Below are 22,297 nucleotides of genomic sequence, written 5' to 3'. Positions count from 1 at the left end.
TGGTGTTCGCTAGCTACAGAGGTTAGCTACTGGACTTTGTACAAGCTAGTTAACGTTAGCTAGGTAATGTTAGCTACTTAACTACCTCGCTAATCAAAATATCTGTTTGCATGTATTGATTAGTTACAGTTACAGTTTTAAAGCAGTGGTGTAAAGTGTACGTTTACTTTTGATACTTAAGTATATTGTATCAATTATTTTTACATTTGATACATAAGTATATGTAAAACCAAATACTTTTAGACTTTTCCTCTAGTATTTTACTGGGTGACTTTTACCTGAGTCATTTTCTATTAACGTATCTTTACTGTTACTCAAGTATGACAATTGGGTACTTTTTCCACCACTGGTTTTAAAGCACATTGTCTTGCAATTCTATACCTTTTCCCGTGTCTATTGTGTATTCATGTGATACTCGAAAACTACCACAATATCTATGGAATAAAAACCGTGAGCTGACATGGGATAGTTGATCTGGACATTTCAGACAAGTTATAAATATCTCTCTAAGGCTTGTAATGACTGACATGACAGGGTGTCTGTCTCTGGTCTATTCAGTAGGTCAGGGTTTCGCAAACTCGGTCCTGCCCCCCCCCCCTCTCCCGGTGCACGGTCGTTTGCTAGCACTACACAGCTGATCAAGCTTTGGTTATTTTGGGGTGGGTGCAGAAACCGAGTTTGAGAAACCCTGCCGTAAGGCTCGGTACCGTCGGGAGGGTGTAAGTCTTTAGTAGACGACAGTGTGTCTGGGTAATGAATACAGAGGTCCATTACGTCATTCAGACAGGTGCTTTTTTTACTCAGTGTTTTCAGACTATACAGAACTTGCAGCATAGCTTTTATAGTTGATGCACGTCGATAACTTATATTACGCTAACATTTCATTAAATAATCCACTGTTCAGTCTCTTGAATAGAATAACATTTGCGCTTTGCAATTGGAGACTGCTGTATATGGGCGGGACTTCCTTGTAGCCAACACTGTTTATCTGTGCGTGTTGCAGAAATAGCAGAGAGATCTTGCACAGAGCAGATAAGAAGGTAAGGTTGACTTTAGTTCGTCTTTTTAGTCTTTATAAATGTCCGCACTCTAAAACGACGTTTAGTCATTTTGAATCTTCATCTCGACCATTATACATTATTATGAACGTCTCCCTTTGACCGTGTTATGGGTGACTGATGGGCAGCAGTCACTTCGGGGATAGTAGCTAACAGCTGATTATGAATACCATAATAATTCCATTTTGCAGTAGGTAACTACCGAGCTACTGCTAGCGGTATATTGGTTACATTCCCGACTGTTGCATTATTGGGAGGTCGGTCGAGGTGACCGCTGTCATTTAGATGCAGTTTGTGCCCAGTAACCCTCCGGATAACTCATAGGTAGCTACATCATAACAGTCCTACTGTCTGTCGTTTTACTCGTTGCAATATGTCTGCGGTGCAGCTGTGAGTGGGTTTGCTTTAGCACTCGTTTCATATGGATTGTCATTGTTTGTACATTTTTAATAAGAGTGCAGTAATAAACATGTTGTGCAACATCATTCTACTGTACACTGTAGCAGTAACACAGGACTAGTAGCCGTCTCTTCTCCAAGCACATAGGTCAGGCTACTGTAGCAAGTCACCAACGTGTTTGTAAACAAGCCAAGGAGGATACATAGCGAAGTGCACGTAGACACACGACTGGACACTGAACACGGTCTATATTCACCACAACACTGTATTCAACACTGTCTATATTAACCACATCACTGTATTCAACACTGTCTATATCCACCACAACACTGTATTCAACACTGTCTATATTAACCACATCACTGTATTCAACACTGTCTATATTAACTACAACACTGTATTCAACACTGTATTCAACACTGTCTATATTAACCACATCACTGTATTCAACACTGTCTATATTAACCACAACACTGTATTCAACACTGTATTCAACACTGCCTATATTAACTACAACACTGTATTCAACACTGTATTCAACACTGTATTCAACACTGTCTATATTAACCACAACACTGTATTCAACACTGTCTATATTAACCACAACACTGTATTCAACACTGTATTCAACACGGTCTATATTAACCACAACACTGTATTCAACACTGTCTATATTAACCACAACACTGTATTCAACACTGTCTATATTAACCACATCACTGTATTCAACACTGCCTATATTAACCACAACACTGTATTCAATACTGTCTATATTAACCACATCACTGTATTCAACACTGTATTCAGCACTGTCTATATTAACCACAACACTGTATTCAACACTGTCTATATTAACCACAACACTGTATTCAACACTGCCTATATTAACCACAACACTATTCAACACTGTCTATATTAACCACAACACTGTATTCAACACTGTATTCAGCACTGTCTATATTAACCACAACACTGTATTCAACACTGTCTATATTAACCACAACACTGTATTCAACACTGTCTATATTAACCACAACACTGTATTCAACACTGTCTATATTAACCACAACACTGTATTCAACACTGTCTATATTAACCACAACACTGTATTCAACACTGTCTATATTAACCACAACACTGTATTCAGCACTGTCTATATTAACCACAACACTGTATTCAACACTGTCTATATTAACCACAACACTGTATTCAACACTGTCTATATTAACCACATCACTGTATTCAACACTGTCTATATTAACCACAACACTGTATTCAACACTGTCTATATCCACCACAACACTGTATTCAACACTGTATTCAACACTGTCTATATCCACCACAACACTGTATTCAACACTGTATTCAGCACTGTCTATATTAACCACATCACTGTATTCAACACTGTCTATATTAACCACAACACTGTATTCAACACTGTATTCAGCACTGTCTATATTAACCACAACACTGTATTCAACACTGTCTATATTAACCACATCACTGTATTCAACACTGCCTATATTAACCACAACACTGTATTCAACACTGTCTATATTAACCACATCACTGTATTCAACACTGTCTATATTAACCACAACACTGTATTCAATACTGTCTATATTAACCACATCACTGTATTCAACACTGTATTCAGCACTGTCTATATTAACCACAACACTGTATTCAACACTGTCTATATTAACCACAGCACTGTATTCAACACTGCCTATATTAACCACAACACTATTCAACACTGTCTATATTAACCACAGCACTGTATTCAACACTGCCTATATTAACCACAACACTATTCAACACTGTCTATATTAACCACAACACTGTATTCAACACTGTATTCAGCACTGTCTATATTAACCACAACACTGTATTCAACACTGCCTATATTAACCACAACACTATTCAACACTGTCTATATTAACCACAACACTGTATTCAACACTGTCTATATTAACCACAACACTGTATTCAACACTGTCTATATTCACCACAACACTGTATTCAACACTGTCTATATCCACCACAACACTGTATTCAACACTGTCTATATTAACCACAACACTGTATTCAACACTGTCTATATTAACCACAACACTGTATTCAACACTGTCTATATTAACCACATCACTGTATTCAACACTGTCTATATTAACCACAACACTGTATTCAACACTGTCTGTATTAACCACAACACTGTATTCAACACTGTATTCAACACTGTATTCAGCACTGTCTATATTAACCACAACACTGTATTCAACACTGTCTGTATTAACCACAACACTGTATTCAACACTGTATTCAACACTGTATTCAGCACTGTCTATATTAACCACAACACTGTATTCAACACTGTCTATATTAACCACAACACTGTATTCAACACTGTCTATATTAACCACATCACTGTATTCAACACTGCCTATATTAACCACAACACTGTATTCAACACTGTATTCAGCACTGTCTATATTAACCACAACACTGTATTCAACACTGTCTATATTAACCACAACACTGTATTCAACACTGTCTATATTAACCACAACACTGTATTCAACACTGTCTATATTAACCACAACACTGTATTCAACACTGTCTATATTAACCACATCACTGTATTCAACACTGTCTATATTAACCACATCACTGTATTCAACACTGTCTATATTAACCACAACACTGTATTCAACACTGTCTATATTAACCACAACACTGTATTCAACACTGTATTCAACACTGTCTATATTAACCACAACACTGTATTCAACACTGTCTATATTCACCACAACACTGTATTCAACACTGCCTATATTAACCACAACACTGTATTCAACACTGCCAATATCCACCACAACACTGTATTCAACACTGCCTATATTAACCACAACACTGTATTCAACACTGCCTATATTAACCACATCACTGTATTCAACACTGCCTATATTAACCACAACACTGTATTCAACACTGTCTATATTAACCACAACACTGTATTCAACACTGTCTATATTAACCACAACACTGTATTCAACACTGTCTATATTAACCACAACACTGTATTCAACACTGTATTCAACACTGTCTATATTAACCACAACACTGTATTCAACACTGTATTCAGCACTGTCTATATTAACCACAACACTGTATTCAACACTGCCTATATTAACCACATCACTGTATTCAGCACTGTCTATATTAACCACAACACTGTATTCAACACTGTATTCAGCACTGTCTATATTAACCACAACACTGTATTCAACACTGTCTATATCCACCACAACACTGTATTCAACACTGTATTCAGCACTGTCTATATTAACCACAACACTGTATTCAACACTGTATTCAGCACTGTCTATATTAACCACAACACTGTATTCAACACTGTATTCAGCACTGTCTATATTAACCACAACACTGTATTCAGCACTGTCTATATTAACCACAACACTGTATTCAACACTGTCTATATTAACCACATCACTGTATTCAACACTGTCTATATCCACCACAACACTGTATTCAACACTGTATTCAGCACTGTCTATATTAACCACAACACTGTATTCAACACTGTATTCAGCACTGTCTATATTAACCACAACACTGTATTCAACACTGTATTCAGCACTGTATTCAATACTGTCTATATTAACCACAACACTGTATTCAACACTGTATTCAGCACTGTCTATATTAACCACAACACTGTATTCAACACTGTATTCAGCACTGTCTATATTAACCACAACACTGTATTCAACACTGTATTCAACACTGTATTCAACACTGTATTCAACACTGTATTCAACACTGTATTCAACACTGTATTCAACACTGTATTCAATACTGTCTATATTAACCACAACACTGTATTCAACACTGTATTCAGCACTGTCTATATTAACCACAACACTGTATTCAACACTGTATTCAACACTGTATTCAATACTGTCTATATTAACCACAACACTGTATTCAACACTGTATTCAGCACTGTCTATATTAACCACAACACTGTATTCAACACTGTATTCAGCACTGTCTATATTAACCACAACACTGTATTCAACACTGTATTCAACACTGTATTCAACACTGTATTCAACACTGTATTCAACACTGTATTCAACACTGTATTCAACACTGTATTCAATACTGTCTATATTAACCACAACACTGTATTCAACACTGTATTCAGCACTGTCTATATTAACCACAACACTGTATTCAGCACTGTCTATATTAACCACAACACTGTATTCAGCACTGTCTATATTAACCACAACACTGTATTCAACACTGTCTATATCCACCACAACACTGTATTCAACACTGTATTCAGCACTGTCTATATTCACCACAACACTGTATTCAACACTGTATTCAGCACTGTCTATATTAACCACAACACTGTATTCAGCACTGTCTATATTAACCACAACACTGTATTCAACACTGCCTATATTAACCACAACACTGTATTCAACACTGTCTATATCCACCACAACACTATATTTCACACTGTCTATATTAACCACAACACTATATTTCACACTGCCTATATTCACCATAACACTATACTGCAGTTTGTATTACAGGGTGGTATGCTGTTGTGGAGCATAATGCTGGGTTGCAGCTCACGAAGAGGAGGAAGCTGCTATCTGGGATGGCTTATGACCTTAACCCTGACCCTGCCTCTGGCCTCCCTACAGATGGACCACCATGGACACCAAGGTAGGGTCAGGGAACATGGAGTAGGGTCAAGGACCTGGGGTCAGGGAGCATGGAGTAGGGTCAAGGACTCGGGAGCATGGGGTAGGGTCAAGGACTCGGGGGCAGGGAGCATGGGGTAGGGTCAAGGACTCGGGGGCAGGGAGCATGGGGTAGGGTCAAGGACTCGGGTGCAGGGAGCATGGGGTAGGGTCAAGGACTCGGGGGGCAGGGAGCATGGAGTAGGGTCAAGGCCTCGGGGGGCAGGGAGCATGGAGTAGGGTCAAGGACTCGGGGGACAGGGAGCATGGAGTAGGGTCAAGGACTCGGGGGGCAGGGAGCATGGAGTAGGGTCAAGGACTCGGGGGGCAGGGAGCATGGAGTAGGGTCAAGGACTCGGGGGGCAGGGAGCATGGAGTAGGGTCAAGGACTCGCTGGGCAGGGAGCATGGAGTAGGGTCAAGGATCCGGGGGCAGGGAGCAGGAGGATGGGATAGAGACCATGGGGCAGAGACCATGGGGCAGGAAGCATGGAGTAGGGTCAAGGACCAGGGAGCATGGGGTAGGGTCAAGGACCAGGGAGCATGGGGTAGGGTCAAGGACCAGGGAGCATGGGGTAGGGTCAAGGACCAGGGAGCATGGGTCAGGGAGCATGGGTCAGGGAGCATGGGGTAGGGTCAAGGACCAGGGAGGATGGGGTAGGATCAAGGACCAGGGAGGATGGGGTAGGGTCAAGGACCAGGGAGCATGGGGCAGGGTCAAGGACCAGGGAGCATGGGGTAGGGTCAAGGACCAGGGAGCATGGGGTAGGGTCAAGGACCAGGGAGCATGGGGTAGGGAGCATGGGGCAGGGTCAAGGACCAGGGAGCATGGGGCAGGGTGCATGAAGTAGGGTCAAGGACCAGGGAGCATGGGGTAGGGAGCATGGGGCAGGGTCAAGGACCAGGGAGCATGGGACAAATGCAAGAGATATACATTGCCTACCCCTTTACTAGCAGTGTTGGTCCCTCTTCTTCCAGGCTTTATGTTGCCTGTTGCCATTCTAACATTACCCTCTCCTCTCTCTATACCCCAGGACACCCCCTCCACCCTCACCACCAGGCCACCAGAGGGGCTCGCCCCAAGCTACTGCTGCTGTCTTTCGATGGGTTCCGCTGGGACTACGTGGACCGTGTCCCCACCCCTAACTTCCATGCCCTGATGGAGGAAGGGTCAATAGTTGAGCAGGTTGAGAACACCTACATCACTAAAACCTTCCCTGACCACTACACCCTGGTCACCGGGCTGCATGCCGAGACGCATGGCATCGTGGGTAACGAGATGTACGACCCAGACCTTAACGCCTCCTTCTCCATGGAGACGCATAGCGCCTACGAGCCACGCTGGTGGGCTGGGGCAGAGCCTCTGTGGGTGACCAATCAGAAGCAGGGTGGGCGGAGCGGTGGGGTTATGTGGCCGGGGTCGGACGTGGAGATCGGGGGTGCGTACCCGTCACGCTACCTTCCGTACAACGCATCGCTGAGCTTCGAGAGGCGCGTGGAGACGATGGTAGCCTGGCTGATGGGGGAGAGGCCAGGGGAGGGGGTTCGGTCTGTGCAGGGGGGTGTGGACTTTGGCGTGTTATACTGGGAGGAGCCTGACGAGAGCGGTCACAACCTGGGCCCAGAGAACCCTCTAATGGACGCGGTCATTGCTGATATCGACGACAAGCTGGGCTTCCTCCGCAATGAGCTGCGCAAGATGGGTCTGTACCTGCTGTCTATGTACATTATACATTATGATCTAGATAAGGGGTTGCTAATGTTCCCCCCTGCAATGTCTATTTCTATAGGCACAAGCACTGTGACAACTATTCATCCCCCCTTCCAGTATTAAACTGTTCACCCCCCTTCCAGTATTAAACTGTTCACCCCCCCCCCCCCCCCTTCCAGTATTAAACTGTTCCCCCCCCCCCCCTTCCAGTATTAAACTGTTCACCCCCCCCCCCCCCCTTCCAGTATTAAACTGTTCACCCCCCCCCCCCCCTTCCAGTATTAAACTGTTCACCCCCCCCCCCCCCCTTCCAGTATTAAACTGTTCACCCCCCCCTCCCCCCCTTCCAGTATTAAACTGTTCACCCCCCCCCCCCCCCCTTCCAGTATTAAACTGTTCACCCCCCCCCCCCCCTTCCAGTATTAAACTGTTCACCCCCCCCTCCCCCCCTTCCAGTATTAAACTGTTCACCCCCCCCCCCTTCCAGTATTAAACTGTTCACACCCCCCCCCCCCCCCCCCTTCCAGTATTAAACTGTTCACCCTCCTCTTGTTGGCAGAGAGAACATGTTGCAGGTTTAAAGCTTATTTTCTGCAATTCTACACATTTTGTCATGGGGGTACAGAGAACATTTTGTCAGGGGGGTACAGAGAACATTATGTCATGGGGGTACAGATAACATTTTGTCATGGGGGTACAGAGAACATTTTGTCATGGGGGTACAGAGAACATTATGTCATGGGGGTACAGAGAACATTTTGTCATGGGGGTACAGAGAACATTTTGTCATGGGGGTACAGAGAACATTTTGTCATGGGGGTACAGATAACATTTTGTCATGGGGGTACAGAGAACATTTTGTCATGGGGGTACAGAGAACATTTTGTCATGGGGGTACAGAGAACATTTTGTCATGGGGGTACAGATAACATTTTGTCATGGGGGTACAGAGAACATTATGTCATGGGGGTACAGAGAACATTTTGTCATGGGGGTACAGAGAACATTTTGTCATGGGGGTACAGATAACATTTTGTCATGGGGGTACAGATAACATTTTGTCATGTAGTACAGAGAACATTTTGTCATGGGGGTACAGAGAACATTTTGTCATGGGGGTACAGATAACATTTTGTCATGGGGGTACAGAGAACATTATGTCATGGGGGTACAGAGAACATTTTGTCATGGGGGTACAGAGAACATTATGTCATGGGGGTACAGAGAACATTTTGTCATGGGGGTACAGAGAACATTTTGTCATGGGGGTACAGAGAACATTATGTCATGGGGGTACAGAGAACATTTTGTCATGGGGGTACAGAGAACATTTTGTCATGGGGTACAGAGAACATTTTGTCATGGGGGTACAGAGAACATTTTGTCATGGGGGTACAGAGAACATTTTGTCATGGGGTACAGAGAACATTTTGTCATGGGGGTACAGAGAACATTTTGTCATGGGGTACAGAGAACATTTTGTCATGGGGGTACAGATAACATTTTGTCATGTAGTACAGAGAACATTTTGTCATGGGGGTACAGAGAACATTTTGTCATGGGGGTACAGAGAACATTTTGTCATGGGGGTACAGAGAACATTTTGTCATGGGGGTACAGAGAACATTTTGTCATGTAGTACAGAGAACATTATGTCATGGGGGTACAGAGAACATTTTGTCATGGGGTACAGAGAACATTTTGTCATGGGGGTACAGATAACATTTTGTCATGGGGGTACAGAGAACATTTTGTCATGGGGGTACAGATAACATTTTGTCATGTAGTACAGAGAACATTTTGTCATGGGGGTACAGAGAACATTTTGTCATGGGGGTACAGAGAACATTTTGTCATGTAGTACAGAGAACATTATGTCATGGGGGTACAGAGAACATTTTGCAGTTTTAAAGCATATTTTCATGCAATTCTATGTATTTTGCCATGTTTTATGTGTACTCGTGATATTTGAGACACTCGAACATTACTACAAAATCTATGGGCTAAAAAACATTAGCTGACTGGGATAGTTGATCTGGACATTTCTGACAAGTTATAAATATATCTCTAAGGTTTGCAATGACTGACATGACAAGAGGAACTGATGATGCACTACCCAAGATAGAAAGATTACCTTATGCTTTAATCAATTTATCAAGAAACGCATGTAATTGATCAATTCATGAAATAAATATTGAATTATTGGTCAATTAAATGTAATTAGTTGTATTTTGACTGCATTCCTAGGTCTATACGAAAGTGTGAACCTGATTGTGACCAGTGATCATGGCATGACCCAGCTCTCCAAAGACAAGGTGATTGAGCTGGACCAATACCTGGACAGAGACCTCTACACCTGGGTGGACAAGAGTCCTGTGGTGGGGATACTGCCTAGAGACGGTAAGATCCTGGGTATGCTGCCTAGAGACGGTAAGATCCTGGGGATGCTGCCTAGAGACGGTAAGATCCTGGGTATGCTGCCTAGAGACGGTAGGATCCTGGGGATGCTGCCTAGAGGGGTAAGATCCTGGGGATGCTGCCTAGAGACGGTAAGATCCTGGGTATGCTGCCTAGAGACGGTAGGATCCTGGGGATGCTGCCTAGAGGGGTAAGATCCTGGGGATGCTGCCTAGAGACGGTAAGATCCTGGGGATGCTGCCTAGAGACGGTAAGATCCTGGGGATACTGCCTAGAGACGGTAAGATCCTGGGGATACTGCCTAGAGACGGTAAGATCCTGGGGATACTGCCTAGAGACGGTAAGATCCTGGGGATACTGCCTAGAGATGGTAAGATCCTGGGGATACTGCCTAGAGACGGTAAGATCCTGGGGATACTGCCTAGAGGAGGTAAGATCCTGGGGCTACTGCCTAGAGGAGGTAAGATCATGGGGATACTGCCTAGAGGAGGTAAGATCCTGAGGATACTGCCTAGAGGAGGTAAGATCCTGGGGATACTGCCTAGAGGAGGTAAGATCCTGGGGATGCTACCCAGAGGAGGTAAGATCCTGGGGATGCTACCTAGAGGAGGTAAGATCCTGGGGATGCTACCTAGAGGAGGTAAGATCCTGGGGATGCTACCTAGAGGAGGTAAGATCCTAGGGATGCTATCTAGAGGAGGTAAGATCCTGGGGATGCTACCTAGAGACGGTAAGATCCTGGGGATGCTACCTAGAGACGGTAAGATCCTGGGGATGCTACCTAGAGACGGTAAGATCCTGGGGATGCTACCTAGAGGAGGTAAGATCCTGGGGATGCTACCTAGAGGAGGTAAGATCCTGGGGATGCTACCTAGAGGAGGTAAGATCCTGGGGATGCTACCTAAAGACGGTAAGATCCTGGGGATGCTGCCTAGAGGAGGTAAGATCCTTGGGATGCTGCCTAGAGACAGTAAAATCCTAGGGATGCTGCCTAGAGGAGGTACTACCTAGAGACGGTAAGATCCTGGTGATGCTACCTAGAGGAGGTAAGATCCTGGGGATGCTACCTAGAGGAGGTAAGATCCTGGGGATGCTACCTAGAGGAGGTAAGATCCTGGGGATGCTACCTAGAGGAGGTAAGATCCTGGGGATGCTACCTAGAGACTGTAAGATCCTGGGGATTCTACCTAGAGGAGGTAAGATCCTGGGGATGCTGCCTAGAGAAGGGACTGTCCCACCTGTCCTGTAGGTAAGTTAGAGGAGGTGTATAGTAACTGTCTCACCTGTCCTGTAGGTAAGTTAGAGGAGGTGTACAGTGCGCTGGTTGAGGCCAATCCCAACATGGTGGTGTATAGGAGGGAGCAGATCCCCGAGCGTCTCCACTACCGTCACAACAACAGGATCATGCCCATAATTATCGAGGCCAAGGAGGGCTGGACCATCACCCAGAACAGAACCACAGGACCACACATGTGTAAGGAAATACTAGATCAACTAAATTCCAATTTTGAAATTTGCAGTATTATTGTAACTCTCAGACTTTCACAAGTTCAGATATTTAGGCTGTCCGTTAAACATTTAGAGTTACCAATATTAGGATTCAGTCCACAATGACCGCTAATTAACAGTAAACGTGTTCTAAATGTTTTGATCCTATTTAATGCTGTTCTCTCTCTGTGTTTCACAGTGGGTAACCACGGCTATGACAACACCCTACCCAGCATGCATCCTGTCTTGGTGGCGCGTGGCCCCGCCTTCCGTCAGGACTACGTGAAGAGTTCCATGCGTTCCGTTGACCTCTACCCCCTCATGTGTCACATCCTGTCTGTCCGGCCCCGCCCCAACAATGGTTCTCTAGCCCGGGTTATGGACCTCCTCTCTGAGCCCCCCCCCCCCACACACTCCACCCCGCTGGAGGGCAGATACCAGCCTTCCTTCGCCACCGCCCTGGGCGTGGTCCTGGGGGTTGTCATGGTGACAGGGTTCCTGGTGGTTATCGTCAAACAGATGACGCTCCGACAACTACCCAGCAGGCAGAGCGAGATGGCCCAGCCGCTATTACTTGAAGAACTACAGCTTTAGAGGAGAGGAGAAGAGAGGAGAGGGAGTTAGGAGAAGAGATAGAGGAGGAGAGAAGAAAGTAGAAGGAGAGGAGAAGATGAGAGTTGGCTCCGTACACCGGTAAAGGACAGTAGCTTCAGTGTGGGGGAGGAGGAGGAGAGGATAAAGTGTGGCTTTGTTCTGATGGTTATTTTGTTGTTTATCTCATCAGAGAGGAGCAGTCATAATAACAATAAGAGCCAATAGTACACTGGACACCAAGCATAATAAGTGAGTAAATCTAGTATGTGGTTGAGTTGTTATGCTAAGCCGTACAGTGACTCAGAGGTTTTAGACCACTGTGGGATCTGAGTTCAGTTAGTCAGGCTGTTGCTTTCAGTCTTCAATAGATCCATGACTGCCACGTTACTACTTTAGTCCATGTTGTTGTCGTCATGACTACCACCTTTACTACTTTAGTCCATGTAGTTGTCGTCATGACTACCACGTTACTGCTTTAGTCCATATAGTTGTCGTCATGACTACCACGTTACTGCTTTAGTCCATGTAGTTGTCGTCATGACTACCACGTTACTACTTTAGTCCATGTAGTTGTCGTCATGACTGCCACGTTACTACTTTAGTCCATATAGTTGTCGTCATGACTACCACGTTACTGCTTTAGTCCATATAGTTGTCGTCATGACTACCACGTTACTGCTTTAGTCCATATAGTTGTCGTCATGACTGCCACGTTACTACTTTAGTCCATATAGTTGTCGTCATGACTACCACGTTACTACTTTAGTCCATGTTGTTGTCGTCATGACTACCACATTACTACTTGTCCTGTTCAGTACTTACAGTTATCCTCTACTTCATAGGAGATCATCTTTCTATTATATGTGCAATAATGTTGTTTTATATATGTTACTGTCTGTAGGGGACGTGTTTCTGTACAGACGCACTATAAAGTGTTAGAATCATAAACCACTAACCATTCAGGGCTTGACATTCAGGTAAATTTGTCAGTGGCACACCTTGCCAGTACCAAGTGGAAACCTACTGTCCCGAATGAGAAAATGACTGGCTGGGCCAAGTTATGCACACAGAATTTGAATCATGGGTGATTTCATGTTTCATTTGCAGTCTGGGCAAGTACCTTTTTTAATTTCCTATAGAGCCAACTATACAATCTGATATTTACACTGGTTGTTTGGGGAAAAAAAGTAAAGACACCCCTCTCAGTGATGACATATAGCCTTAACCTTTAAAGAAAATGTCATAAATTAGCCCAATAACATATTGATGACATGTAATATCTTCAGGGCCTATATAGTAAATGGTGCTTATTAGAGGTCGGTATGCCAATAAGCATTATCACCTGTAGCCTGATACAGCATGGTGACTACATGGTGAGTACATGGTCTCCTGTCTGATACAGCATGGTGACTACATGGTGACTACATGGTCTCCTGTCTGATACAGCATGGTGACTACATGGTCTCCTGTCTGATACAGCATGGTGACGACATGGTCTCCTGTCTGATGCAGCATGGTGACTACATGGTGACTACATGGTCTCCTGTCTGATACAGCATGGTGACTACATGGTCTCCTGTCTAATACAGCATGGTGACTACATGGTCTCCTGTCTGATACAGCATGGTGACTACATTGTCTCCTGTCTGATACAGCATGGTGACTACATGGTCTCCTGTCTGATACAGCATGGTGACTACATGGTCTCCTGTCTAATACAGCATGGTGACTACATGGTCTCCTGTCTGATACAGCATGGTGACTACATTGTCTCCTGTCTGATGCAGCAGGGTGACTACATGTTCTTCTGTCTGATGCAGCATGGTGACTACATGGTCTCCTGTCTGATATAGCATGGTGACTACATGGTGACTACATGGTCTCATGTGTGATACAGCATGGTGACTACATGGTCTCCTGTCTGATACAGCATGGTGACTACATGGTCTCCTGTCTGATATAGCATGGGGACTACATGGTCTCCTGTCTGATGCAGCATGGTGACTACATGGTCTCCTGTCTGATACAGCATGGTGACTACATGGTGACTACATGGTCTCCTGTCTGATACAGCATGGTGACTACATGGTCTCCTGTCTGATACAGCATGGTGACTACATGGTGACTACATGGTCTCCTGTCTGATGCAGCATGGTGACTACATGGTCTCCTGTCTGATACAGCATGGTGACTACATGTATCCTGTCTGATACAGCATGGTGACTACATGGTCTCCTGTCTAATACAGCATGGTGACTACATGGTGACTACATGGTCTCTTGTCTGATGCAGCATGGTGACTACATGGTCTCCTGTCTGATACAGCATGGTGACTACATGGTGACTACATGATGACTACATGGTCTCCTGTCTGATACAGCATGGTGGCTACATGGTCTCCTGTCTGATACAGCATGGTGGCTACATGGTGACTACATGGTCTCCTGTCTGATACAGCATGGTGACTACATGGTCTCCTGTCTGATACAGCATGGTGACGACATGGTCTCCTGTCTGATGCAGCATGGTGACTACATGGTCTCCTGTCTGATACAGCATGGTGACTACATGGTCTCCTGTCTGATGCAGCATGATGACTACATGGTGACTACATGGTGACTACATGGTCTCCTGTCTGATACAGCATGGTGACTACATGGTCTCCTGTCTGATACAGCATGGTGACTACATGGTCTCCTGTCTGATGCAGCATGGTGACTACATGGTGACCACATGGTCTCCTGTCTGATGCAGCATGGTGACTACATGGTGACTACATGGTCTCCTGTCTGATACAACATGGTGACTTCATAGTGACTACATGGTCTCCTGTCTGATGCAGCATGGTGACTACATGGTCTCCTGTCTGATACAGCATGGTGACTACATGGTCTCCTGTCTGATGCAGCATGGTGACTACATGGTGACTACATGTTCTCCTGTCTGATACAGCATGGTGACTACATGGTCTCCTGTCTGATACAGCATGGTGACTACATGGTCTCCTGTCTGGTGCAGCATGGTGACTACATGGTGACTACATGTTCTCCTGTCTGATACAGCATGGTGACTACATGGTCTCCTGTCTGATACAGCATGGTGACTACATGGTGACTACATGGCCTCCTGTCTGATTCAGCATGGTGACTACATGGTCTCCTGTCTGATACAGCATGGTGACTACATGGTCTCCTGTCTGATGCAGCATGGTGACTACATGGTCTCCTGTCTGATACAGCATTGTGACTACATGGTGACTACATGGTCTCCTGTCTGATGCAGCATGGTGACTACATGGTGACTACATGGTCTCCTGTCTGATACAGCATGGTGGCTACATGGCTGAAGCATGGGATTTCTCTTCTGCATTGTTTACCCCAATGGGTGAATCATTAGCTAGATCAGACTCTAAATATGATATTGTTGCTTGTTTAAGGTATGAAAAAACTACCACTAGCAAAGTCATTTAGGAATGTTGCCCAGTGACTGGGTTTATTAGAACACAGCATATTGGAATGTTGCCCAGTGACTGGGTTTATTAGAACACAGCATTTAGGAATGTTGCCCAGTGACTGGGTTTATTAGAACACAGCATATAGGAATGTTGCCCAGTGACTGGGTTTATTAGAACACAGCATATAGGAATGTTGCCCAGTGACTGTGTTTATTAGAACACAGCATATTGGAATGTTGCCCAGTGACTGGGTTTATTAGAACACAGCATATTGGAATGTTGCCCAGTGACTGGGTTTATTAGAACACAGCATTTAGGAATGTTGCCCAGTGACTGGGTTTATTAGAACACAGCATATAGGAATGTTGCCCAGTGACTGGGTTTATTAGAACACAGCATATAGGAATGTTGCCCAGTGACTGTGTTTATTAGAACACAGCATTTAGGAATGTTTCCCAGTGACTGGGTTCATTAAAACACAGCATTTAGGAATGTTGTCCAGTGACTGGGTTTATTAGAACACAGCATTTAGGTATGTTGCCCAGTGACTGGGTTTATTAGAACACACTTCTTTCCACCCAGCTGAGGAGTTGAGAGCTCTCGCCATCTGACAGTTGATATTCAGCTGATAAATAAACCACATAGCTCATCTGGAATGTAAATCTGTTTTTTTAAACAATTGTGTGTGTGTGTGAGATATATATATATATATATATATATATATATATAAAATATACATACACACACACACTACCGTTCAAAAGTTTGGGGTCACATAGAAATGTATTTAGTTTTTTAAAGAAAAGCACATTTTTTTGTACCTTTTTTTAAATTACATCAAATTGATCAGAAATACAGTGTAGACATGACTATTATAGCTGGAAACGGCCTTCTAGGCAGAGTTCCTCTGTCCAGTGTCTGTGTTCTTTTGCCCATCTTAATATTTTATTTTTATTGGCCAGTCTGAGAGATGGCTTTTTCTTTGCAACTCCCGGAGTCGCCTCTTCACTGTTGACGTTGAGACTGGTGTTTTACGGGTACTATTTAATGAAGCTGTAAGTTGAGGACTAGTGAGGCATCTGTTTCTCAAACTAGACACTCTAATGTACTTGTCCTCTTGCTCAGTTGTGCACCGGGACCACCCACTCTTTCTATTTTGGTTAGACCCAGTTTGCGCTGCTCTATGAAGGGAGCGTTGTACAAGATCTTCAGTTTCTTGGCAATTTCTCGCATGAAATAGCCTTCATTTCTCAGAACAAAATAGACTGACGAGTTTCAGAAGAAAGTTATTTGTTTCTCACCATTTAGGCCTGTAATCGAACCCACAAATGCTGATGCTCCAGATACTCAACTAGTTTAAAGAAGGCCAGTTTTATTCCTTCTTTAATCAGACAACAGTTTTCAGCTGTGCTAACATAATTGCAAAAGGGTTTTCTAATGATCAATCAGCCTTTTAAAATGACAAACTTGGATTAGCTAAGACAACATGCCATTGGAACACAGGAGTGATGGTTGCTGGTAATGGGCCTACGCCTATGTAGATATTCCGTAAAAAATCAGCCTTTTCCAGCTACAATAGTCATTTACAACATTAACTTCGGGATCGAAGATGTAGGCTAATGCGATTAGCATGAGGTTGTAAGTAACAAGAACATTTCCCAGGACATAGAAATATCTGATATTGACAGAAAGCTTAAATTCTTAATCTAACTGCACTGTCCAATTTACAGTAGCTATTACAGTGAAAGAATACCATGCTATTGTTTGAGGAGAGTGCACAATTTGGAACATGAAAAATTATTAATAAACACATTAGGCACATTTGGGCGGTCTTGAGACAAAATTTTGAATAGAAATGCAATGGTTCACTGGATCAGTCAAAAAATGTGCACATACACTGCCATCTAGTGGCCAAAATCTAAATTGCACTTGGGCTGGAATAATGCATTATGGCCTTTCTGTTACATTTCGAAGACGATGGTACAAAAGAACGGTTGGTTTTGTCTTTGTATTATCTTATACCAGATCTAATGTGTTATATTCTCCTATATTCCTTTCACATTTCCACAAACTACAAAGTGTGTCCTTTCAAATGGTCCCAAGAATATGTATATCCTTGCGTCAGGTCCTGAGGTACAGGCAGTTAGATTTAGAATATGCATATCATTGCGTCAGGTCCTGTGGTACAGGCAGTTAGATTTAGAATATGTCGTTTTATGCGGAAATTGAAAAAGAAGGGGCGGATCCTTGAGGTTTTTTTTTTTTAACAATGTCTACACTGATCAATTTGATATTTTAAACAAGGACATTTCTAAGTGACCCCAAACTTGTGTGTGTTACAGAATAGCATTATTACAATATTATTTTTCCTTTTTTTCTTCTAACAAGTGATTTGTGTAAAGAATGGATGTCTTGATAAGCAAGCAGCTACAAAGTGTAGGCCTAGTTCTAGGTAAACCTTGCCTTGCTAATAATGATATGAAATAATACTGACGATCAGGGGGAGGACTTTTTTTTTATTCTGCCTCCGCTGAGAACGGTCTGACGCGAGTATCTAGGCCATACTGTGACGGGGCTTACTCCAGATGGAAGGCTTTGCCTCAGCTTGGAAACCAAATGCTGGTTGATAACAAGTGTGAATCGTCAGATGTCAGGAAGATTGTCAAGGATTAAATCCAAATATAAATCATTATTTTCTGTTTTGTAGTTTGGAAATGTACTGGCCCAAACGGGTCATGTGAAAGCTTGATTTAATTGGCCCGGTGAGCTCGGCAGAAGTTGCCAGCTCGCAGGCCTGAATGTCAAGCCCTGCCCATTAGTTGGTGATGTCATAACCATTCGCTGGTGAAAATTGCTATATGTTTTAAGGACTGTGATGTGTGAAGTGCAATAGGTTTTAAGGACTAGGAGGGATTCTTAATTTAGGAGGGATTCTGAATAATATGTGTAATTCTTAACTTTCTGTGTTGATAGTTGACTACTGAGCTGTGCGGTCTGAGAGGCCATTTTGCGCTAAATTAACTGAATCGTGATGAGGGAGCAGTGCGATGAAGTGCTGTGTAGGACATGTGTGTTTTTGCACTCTTTATTTACAGAGCCTTCGGAAAGTATTCAGACCCCTTGACTTTTCCACATTTTGTTACGTTACAGCCTTCTTCTAAAATGGATTAAATAGCTTTTTTTCCCTCATCAATCTAGACCCAATATCCCATATTGACATCACAATATCCCATAATGACATCACAATACCCCATAATGACATCACAATATCCCATAATGACATCACAATATCCCATAATGACATCACAATATCCCATAATGACAAAGCAAAAAACAGTTTTTCTGAAATGTTTGCAAATGTATAAAAAAGCAACAAATGAAAACATTTCCGTAAGTATTCAGACCCTTTACTCAGTACTTTGTTGAAGCACCTTTGGCAGCGATTACAACCTCAAGTCTTCTTGGGTATGACTTGCCTAGTTAAATAAAGGTTAAACATATGTTTATAAATTCAAGCTTGGCACACCTGTATTTGAGGAGTTTCTCCCATTCTTCTCTGCAGATTCTTTTAATCTCTGTCAGGTTGGATGGGGAGTGTCGCTGCACAGCTATTTTCAGGTCTCTCCAGAGATGTTCGATCGGGTTCAAGTCCAGGCTCTTGCTGGGTCACTAAAGGACATTCAGAGACGTGTCCTGTTGGAAGGTGAACCTTCGCCCCAGTCTGAGGACCTGAACGCTCTGGAGCATCATCATCAGGGATTTCTCTGTACTTGGCTCTGTTCATCTTTCCCTTGACCATCACTCCCAGTCACTTCTGCTGAAAAACATCCCCACAGCATGATGCTGCCACAACCATGCTTCACCGTAGGGATGGTGCCAGGTTTCCTCCAGACGTGACACTTGGCATTCAGGCCAAAGAGTTCATTATTGGTTTCATCAGACCAGAGAATCTTGTTTCACATGGTCTAAGAGTCTTTAGGTGCCTTTTGGCAAACTCTAAGCGGGCTGTTGTGTGCCTTTTTCTGAGGAGTGGCTTCCGTCTGGCCACTCTACCATAAAGGCCTGATTGATGGAGTGCTGCAGAGATGGTTGTCCTTCTGGAAGGTTCTCCCATCTCCACAGAGGAACTCTAGAGCTCTGTCAGAGTGACCGTCTGGTTCTTTGTCATCTCCCTGACCAAGGCTTTTGTCCCCTGATTGCTCAGTTTGGCCGTGCGGCCAGCTCTAGGAAGAGTTGGTGGTTCCAAACTTCTTCCATTTAAGAATGATGGAGGCCACTGTGTTCTTGCGGACCTTCAATGCTGCAGAAATGTTTTGGTACCCTTCCCCAGATCTGTGCCTCGACACAATCCTGTCTCTGAGCTCTACCGACAACTCCTTTGACCTCATGGCTTGGTTTTTGCTCTGACATGCACTGTCAACTGTGGGTCCTTATATAGACAAGTGTGTGTGCCTTTCCAAATCATGTCCAATCAATTGAATTTACCAACGTGGGTGGACTCTAATCACGTTGTAGAAACATCTCAAGGATGATCAATGGAAACAGGATGTCTGAATACTTTGTTTTTTGCTTTGTCATTAATGAGGTATTATGTGTAGATTGATGGGGATTTTTTTGTTGTTTTAATCCATTATAGAATAAGGCTGTAACGTAACAAAATATGGATAAAGTCACTGGGTCTGAATACATTCCGAAGGCACTGTGAATGCTTTTTTGATGTTGATAACTGATGTATTGAAAGAGTTGACATAGCAGCTTCCTACTCTGTCATAGGATACCTTTTTATTGTATCGATACTATAAATCATTGTAGTAGATTTATTTAATTCAGATTATTGAGTGGTAGAAAATGTCCTTTGTGCGATTTTTGTTAGACTCATTGATTGATTGATTTAATGAACACCAGTGCCCAAAAATAGACAACTTCACTGTGATGCAATAAATAAGGAGACACTCAGAAAGTATTCAGACCCCATGACTTTTCCCACCATTTCTTTTTACAACCCAGTCTAAAATTTATGAAATGATTTTCCTCTTCAATCTACACACAATACCCCATAATGACAAAGTGACAAAGGTTGTTTTCAAATGTAAAATTCAAATGTATTAAAAATAAAAACAGAAATACCTTTATTTACATGGCAAAATGGGATTAACATTAATTTGATCTAATATTAATAAAAAGGAAAGTAATATCTCATCTCGCGTTTTATGATATCTTACAGTATTAGAGGTGTAATTAATGAGGTACGTTAAAGAGGTGTTGTAATTAATGAGGTACGTTAAAGAGGTGTTGTAATTAATGAGGTACGTTAAAGAGGTGTTGTAATTAATGAGGTACGTTAAAGAGGTGTTGTAATTAATGAGGTACGTTAAAGAGGTGTTGTAATTAATGAGGTACGTTAAAGAGGTGTTGTAATTAATGAGGTATGTTAAAGAGGTGTTGTAATTAATGAGGTACGTTAAAGAGGTGTTGTAATTAATGAGGTACGTTAAAGAGGTGTTGTAATTAATGAGGTACGTTAAAGAGGTGTTGTAATTAGTTATGTACATTAAAAGGAGAATCTGGGCTTGTTTTCGTCATGTCTGAGGCATTTCAATGTTATACTGATTGCACTGTATGTTTTTGTGGGTGTACAGTCATGGCCAAAAGTTGAGAGAATGACACAAATATTAATTTCCACAAAGATTGCTGTTTCAGTGTCTTTTAGATATTTTTGTCAGATGTTACTATGGAATACTGAAGTATAATTACAAGCATTTCATAAGTGTCAAAGGCTTTTATTGACAATTACATTAAGTTGATGCAAAGAGTCAATATTTGCAGTGTTGACCCTTCTTTTTCAAGACCTCTGCAATCCATCCTGGCATACTGTCAATTAACTGATGGCAGCCCAGAATTTGTGGGTTTTTGTTTGTCCACCCGCCTCTTCAGGATTGACCACAAGTTCTGAATGGGATTAAGGTCTGGGGAGTTTCCTGGCCATGGCCCCAAAATATTGATGTTTTGTTCCCCGAGCCACTTAGTTATCACTTTTGCCTTATGGCATGGTGCTCCATCATGCTGGAAACGCATTGTTCATCACCAAACTGTTCCTGGATGGTTGGGAGAAGTTGCTCTCGGAGGATGTGTTGGTACCATTCTTTATTCATGACTGTGTTCTTAGGCAAAATTGTGAGTGAGCCCACTCCCTTGGCTGAGAAGCAACCCCACACGTGAATGGTCTCAGGATGCTTTAATGTTGGCATGACACAGGACTGATGGTAGCGCTCACCCTGTCTTCTCCGGACAAGCTTTTTTCCGGATGCCCCAAACAATCGGAAAGGGGATTCATCAGAGAAAATGACTTTACTCCAGTCCTCAGCAGTCCAATCCCTGTACCTTTTGCAGAA

General features: G+C 43.0%; 1 protein-coding gene and 1 long non-coding RNA gene across 6 annotated transcripts; both read left to right on the top strand.

Moving 5' to 3' along the window:
* Positions 1-652: 652 nt before the first annotated feature.
* On the top strand, positions 653-19,515 carry enpp5 (ectonucleotide pyrophosphatase/phosphodiesterase 5). 5 transcript variants are annotated; one of them, XR_005051562.1, is made up of 8 exons: positions 653-1,040; positions 6,077-6,224; positions 7,275-7,943; positions 10,199-10,351; positions 11,664-11,843; positions 12,057-12,550; positions 12,642-12,700; positions 19,468-19,503. XR_005051562.1 is itself a non-coding variant. In XM_036976441.1 (6 exons), exons 2-6 carry the CDS (start codon positions 6,095-6,097, stop codon positions 12,449-12,451), a joined length of 1,527 nt encoding a protein of 508 aa, XP_036832336.1. In that variant the 5' UTR covers positions 653-1,040; positions 6,089-6,094; the 3' UTR covers positions 12,452-13,144. The 5 variants fall into 5 exon arrangements, 2 of the variants coding, with proteins under 2 accessions (XP_036832336.1, XP_036832335.1); XR_005051561.1 differs by having other exon boundaries at positions 12,057-12,700; positions 19,468-19,515; XR_005051560.1 differs by lacking the exon at positions 19,468-19,503 and having other exon boundaries at positions 12,642-13,144.
* A 919-nt stretch (positions 19,516-20,434) lies between these two features.
* Positions 20,435-21,473, top strand: LOC118964489. The gene is made up of 2 exons (XR_005051559.1): positions 20,435-21,314; positions 21,435-21,473. It is a non-coding gene; the product is annotated as an uncharacterized LOC118964489 (long non-coding RNA).
* The last annotated feature ends 824 nt before the right edge of the window (positions 21,474-22,297 follow it).

This window comes from Oncorhynchus mykiss, chromosome 4, assembly GCF_013265735.2.
Source record: "Oncorhynchus mykiss isolate Arlee chromosome 4, USDA_OmykA_1.1, whole genome shotgun sequence".
In the NCBI taxonomy this organism is placed as follows: Eukaryota; Metazoa; Chordata; class Actinopteri; order Salmoniformes; family Salmonidae; genus Oncorhynchus; species Oncorhynchus mykiss.
Note: the sequence above shows the minus strand (reverse complement) of the source record. Positions and strands in the feature narration are given on the sequence as shown.

Coding starts and splice junctions, on each gene's coding strand:
- enpp5 (XM_036976441.1), top strand. CDS start 6,095: ATGCTGTTGTGGAGCATAATGCTGGGTTGCAGCTCACGAAGAGGAGGA. Junction 7,944..10,198: donor CAATGAGCTGCGCAAGATGG/GTCTGTACCTGC, acceptor CTGCATTCCTAG/GTCTATACGAAAGTGTGAAC. Junction 10,352..11,663: donor GGGGATACTGCCTAGAGACG/GTAAGATCCTGG, acceptor CCTGTCCTGTAG/GTAAGTTAGAGGAGGTGTAC.